This window comes from Pinus tabuliformis, chromosome 6 (assembly GCF_031772625.1).
Source record: "Pinus tabuliformis cultivar Carrire ecotype Pingquan chromosome 6, CPIR1, whole genome shotgun sequence".
NCBI classification, from domain to species: Eukaryota; Viridiplantae; Streptophyta; class Pinopsida; order Pinales; family Pinaceae; genus Pinus; species Pinus tabuliformis.
In genome coordinates, this window is record NC_142292.1 from 1910302924 (window position 1) to 1910308923 (window position 6000).

At 42.4% G+C, this 6000-nt stretch overlaps 1 protein-coding gene across 5 annotated transcripts in view; it reads right to left on the reverse strand.

Moving 5' to 3' along the window:
* Nucleotides 1-5191, reverse strand: part of SDG37 (SET domain group 37) — a 344199-nt gene extending 339008 nt beyond the window's left edge. For 2 of the 5 annotated variants that reach the window (XM_089431023.1, XM_089431004.1), the window contains exon 1: nt 4948-5190. In XM_089431023.1, coding sequence (XP_089287149.1) covers nt 4948-5059 — 112 coding nt within the window. In that variant the 5' untranslated portion in view covers nt 5060-5190. Of the gene's footprint in view, nt 1-4947 lie in introns of all 5 variants that reach the window. The other 3 variants (XM_089431028.1, XM_089431011.1, XM_089431018.1) reach the window with 2 other exon arrangements.
* Nucleotides 5192-6000: the final 809 nt, after the last annotated feature.

Below are 6000 nucleotides of genomic sequence, written 5' to 3' on the forward strand. Positions count from 1 at the left end.
AAGCAGGTGTCATTCGTCCCAGCATTAGTCCTTATTCATCCCCAGTGGTCATGGTCCTCAAGAAAGATGGGGAGTGGCGGATGTGTCCCGACTTCAGGGCCCTCAATAAGTTGACAGTCAAAGATAAATTTCCCATCCCGGTGGTTGACGATTTGCTGGACGAACTCAATGGGGCTCAATTCTTCACTAAGTTGGATCTTCGCTCAGGCTACCACCAAATTCGCATGAAGGAAGTCGACATTCCCAAGACGGCTTTCAGAACTCATGAAGGCCATTATGAGTTCCTGGTCATGCCATTTGGTCTCTGTAATGCCCCCTCTACTTTTCAGAGCCTTATGAATCACCTCCTCAAACCATATCTCAGAAAATTTGTCCTTGTCTTCTTCGATGACATCCTCATCTATAGTGGCACTTGGGCGGCACATCTTCAGCATGTAGATCTACTCTTGCAACTGCTCCGCCAACATAAATTATTTGTCAAGATGTCTAAGTGTTCATTTGGCATGGAAGAAGTTGAGTATTTGGGCCACATTGTGGGGCGTGAAGGTGTCAAGGTGGACCCCAAAAAGATCCAGGCAATGCAAGAATGGCCTCAACCTAAGACCTTGAAGAGCTTGAGAGGATTTTTGCGTCTAACAGGCTATTATCGTAAATTTGTCCGCAACTATGGCCGCATAGCAAAGCCCCTCACTCAACTCCTAAAGAAAAATTCCTTCTTCTGGAACGAGGAAGCACAACAGGCATTTACTGCTCTCAAAAACGCCATGTGTTCCACTCCCGTCTTAGCACTACCTGACTTCACCAAATCCTTTGTCATTGAATGTGATGCTTCGGGTACAGGTATTGGAGCGGTCTTAATGCAGGAAGGGCGACCATTGGCCTTCACCAGCCAACAACTCAGTGGGAGGAATCTGGGCCAATCTACCTACGAGAAGGAAATGATGGCCATCTTACATGCAGTCGAGACCTGGCGACCTTACTTATTGGGGCGACGTTTCCAAATCCGCACAGATTATCACAGTCTTAAATATTTTTTGGAGCAACGCCTATCCTCCCCACAACAAAATAAATGGTTAGCCAAAATGCTGGGATATGATTATGAGATCATTTACAAGAAAGGGAAAGACAATAGTGTAGCAGATGCATTGTCGCGCCAATTTGAGGAGGAAAGTACTCTGCTCGCAATTTCCCTCCCCATTCCAGACTGGATTGAAGAGGCTCGCAGGGAATGGTTTTCACACCTCGGGCTCTTCCAACTCATTTCTCAATTGCAGGTAGATCCTAATTCCAGCAAGGGCTACTCGTGGCAGAATGATATTCTTCGCTACAAGGACAGAATCGTAATATCACCAACATCCACCCTCAAAAGTCACATTTTGGCAGAATTGCACTCATCTCCCATTGCAGGACACTCGGGCTTTCAGAAGACGTATGCTCGCACCAGAAGATCATTTTTTTGGACCGGCATGAAAAAGGACATCCTTACTTTCGTAGCAGAATGTGATGTCTGTCAACGCCACAAAGGGGAGACCATCAACACACCAGGCACATTACAACCATTGCCCATTCCGGCATCAATTTGGACGGAGGTTTCCATGGATTTCATTACAGGTCTTCCAAAGTCTGGGAACAAGTCAGTCATCATGGTGGTTGTGGACCGACTGTCGAAGTATGCTCATTTCTGCGCCCTACCCCAACCGTTTACACCAACTTTGGTTGCTCAAACTTTCATGGATCAGATCTTCAAATTGCATGGCATGCCCACTTCTATTGTGTCCGACCGCGACCCGATCTTCACCAGTAATTTTTGGCAGGAACTCTTCAGAATACAAGGCACTCAACTCAAACTCAGTACTTCATATCATCCGCAAACAGATGGTCAAACCGAAGCCGTCAACAAATGTCTAGAAACCTACCTTAGGTGTTTCACTTCAGAAAAGCAACACCTTTGGGTACAGTGGTTACCTCTGGCTGAATGGTGGTATAACACCAACTATCATGCCACCACCAAAATGACTCCCTATGAAGCAGTCTATGGTCAACTTCCGCCTTCCCCTACTTCTTATCTCACGGGGTGCTCCAAAGTACAAGCCGTGGATCAACTCCTACAACACCGCGCAACCATGCTCGCCCATCTTCGCGAGAATCTTCATCAAGCTCAGAATCGCATGAAGCAACAGGCCGACCAACATCGCTCAGAGCGCCAATTTCAAGAAGGGGATCAGGTCTTTTTGAGGCTGCAACCATATAAGCAAACATCACTCAAAGACAAGGGTTGTCAAAAGCTCTCTCCAAAATTCTACGGACCATACCAAGTACTTCAGCGCATTGGAGAAGTGGCTTACAAGTTGGCTTTGCCACCTAAAGCAAAAATCCACCCAGTTTTTCATGTATCGTGCCTCAAGAAAGTGATTGGGAACAATTGCCGAGTTCAAACCAGTCTACCTGAATTGGACGAAGAAGGGTCAATCTGGCTTCAACCCGAAAAGGTTCTAGACACAAGGGACAAGCACCTGCGCGGCCGCATGATTAAGGAAGTCCTCGTCAAATGGAAAGACACCTCTCCGGAAGATGCAACTTGGGAACCAGCCACGATTCTTCAGCAATTTCCACAGCTTCAGCCTTGAGGACAAGGCTAGTCTTAAGGGGGAGGGCATGTTAGGGTCCCACCCTAACCCCCTTATTTATGTCATGGGATCACGTCATAGTCAAGAGTCAATAAAGCCCATATTAATATTGTAAGTGGTTAACCCGCAATTAATGACGGGACCACAGTTAGTTGCAAATGGGCAGTAGTATTAGATAGATGGTATTAATAAAACCCACGGTATTGGCCCGTGGTATTGCATGTATGAGTCATATATAAAGGATAGAGACTCCCTGCGAGGAGTATCGTGTCTTATTTTGTAATCGAGCTCTGCTCTATTGGAGGTTGCCCCCTCGAAGAGGCATGTGAACATTGCTCTTTGAATAATAAAATCATTGCTATTCTGTGTTCTAGGTATCTTTTCTTCGCATATTCTGTGTTCTGGGTATCTTTCTTCGCATATTCTGTGTTTGGGTATTACTTTGCAGGTTAAGAGCATGACACAATCGAACCAACTAACAAACAATCCCCAATGCCACCACATCCCCTAGATAGGAGAAAATGGACCATCGATGAAGTACCTAGAATTATTATCGCCGCTGCAAAGGCCCATCCAAAGGAACCCAAGGAAGCTGAGGGCCTCTTTCACTAACAAGTGTGAGTAAAAGGAACACCATTGCATTTCAATGTTGGCAGCCATAGCCAAAAGAACTTGATCTCAACAGAGATCATTAAGAAGATGCAGATGCCAATGACTTTGTACCCCAGGCCATACACCATAGATCGGTTCAGCCAAGGATGACATATCCATGTCACTTAGTGGTGCCCCCTACAATACAGCATCAAGTCCTTCAAAGGTGAGGTACTGTTTGATGTTGCCTTACTTGAAGTTTGTGATGTTCTTTTAAGACAACTGTATATACAAAAGCATCGTATTGTGTACCAGTATAGACCTTGCAGCTTTACTATCACCTTGGGAGATCAAATCTATAAGATACCAAAGGTAGCCTCGGCCCTCAATTATTGCAATGTCTTTGATCACTGATAAGCAGTGCAAGGAGAGAATCTCTCAGACCAGAAGATTTTTCCACTTCATGGTCTAGTGGGAAGGGGCAAACATCATGCTCAAACAATGTGAATTTTTTCCCTGAATTGTCACTCCCATGTTGCCTGCTTGCTCAAGTGGTTTCTCCCATAACCTGTCTACTCGGCCTAGTGATTACTGGTTACTCAACTTAGTGCTTTTCACAGTGCAATTTGGATTTTCTGCTGATGAATTTAATGCAGATTTAGACTCGCCCCAAAATTCAATCCTGCCTTTGGCAAACAGGTTTCTGATTTCAGCATCCATCCAGCCTTCAGTTGAGGTCTTCAGCTTAATCGCTTAATACCTGATTGCCCATTGAAGTTAGCATTACCTGTAAAAGATTTCTTGACAATGACAATTATTACCTGCGCTGGGTACAGTTTCAGACTATCTTCACACGTATATTCTCCTTCTGGATATCGGATTTTGGATTAAGACATAGCTGGTACTGTCTGGTGGTCTGTGGATAACAGGGCCAAAGCCTACAACGAATGGAGCATGCGCCATCAACGATTCTGAAGGTTTCAAGATTGTGAAAGAATTTGCATTTTTTTCATATTAGTGAGATGTATACTCTCATTTTATTTGTATTGGATTTTTGCATTTGAATTTTTTTGGGGAACAGTATCGATTTTGAATTTGAATATGGTAATCTGGTTTCACCCACTCATGGCTCTTCTCGCCCATCCAAACAGGCCTTTGCAAGGGGTTGGGGCCAGGTGCAAGGCCTGGGCAAAGTTGGCAGAATGGATACCGCAACCCATGGCTTCTCGGCTGAGAGGGTCTTTCGAACATGGTGTCAGTCGGCTGCATTGCATCGTAATTATCCGAGAATGAGGAAGGGCACCTTTGACGTGCAGTAATGATAGTAAGCATCTTATTCAAAAAAACTAGCCACTAAGTGCCACTCTTAACCAGTCTGGAGAGATAATTCGTTTTGTGCTGCAACAGTAGCTTGTGGGGCTTTTCAGTCCGGGAAGGCCCTAGACTGTTAATTAAGCGTCGAGAGGCAAGTTGTGCCAATTCACATATATTATCTCTCAGATTGTACAGAGTCTGCATTTTTCTCCAATATAAGCATACACATGAGCCGGGTATGATTGGGCATTATTCTTAAACGCTATTGCTATTACGCAGAAGAGCTGAAGAAATTACCCTTGCATAAAAACTTAGGCGAAAACTGAAAGTTTCGATGGTTTGAGTTTCTTTGATGGCCGGGAGAATTTTAGGTGCAAGCGATGCGAGAATCGGGGCTTAAGTTGAAGAAAAATACCTCGAGTAAAGGATCGTTTGGCGGTTAGACATCGGCCCTTTTCTGGAGACAATGAAATCGCCAAGCCTTTCTCTGCAAGAGCAGACTGTAAATCGCTGCTATCCACTGCCATTGCTTACACTCGTCGCCTTCGTCAACCTGTTTGGCACTTCAAATTACAAAATTTGTTTTGAAGCAAAGCAAGTTGGATGCTTGCTTCAATGCGATACTTTTACAAGTCATATAGGTTTTCAAGCTATAGAAATCTCTATATAGGTTTTAAAGCTATGGAAATCTCTATATATTCTAAGTATAATTAAAGATGACCACACCTTGTGTCAGGCATGTTTAAGACTCACAAGCATGGTTAGTCACAAGTGTAAACATGGGAAAGGTGAGAGTTGAGAATTGTTACTAAATATCTTTCAAAGTTGAACATTGAATTATATTTATGGTTGTACGAAATATTTGTATTTATGGAATCATGTACATTAATTTATATTGTGATTATAATGATTTATTTTTATCACAAATAATATAAATAGAAGTATATCTAATATTTTTATACATTATGTTATGTTATTTATGAATATGTGGTGAAGTGTGTAATGTTTACAAATGTTTAACTCTTCTATTTTTTTGTGCGACAATGCTACATGTCTACTCCCTTGCATCCCATTGCAATCGATATAAAAGTTTAGTTTAATTGCACTATAGAGGTTGCTAGCTTTCTTGGTTTTCAGGAATCTCGAGATATGTCATTCATTTACATCTTGTTGCAAGAAGCAAAAGTTTACCTTAATAATGTTATAGAGGCTATTGGGTTTCTAAATTTTGATATATTTGAAGCATTTGTTAGCTATGATGATGAAAATCATACAAGAATATTTGATGTCATGTCTCAACCACCTTTATTGTGAGTTCTTGTTATATACATGTCATCTTTGCTTATATATTTATCTTAGTCAATTTTGATATATATTTGTATTTGATGGGAAGAAATCTAGAAAGTTATTAAATCCGTGATTGGAAAAAGAATTATAAATCGTACTCAGAGTAGCTTAAGGTCTTATT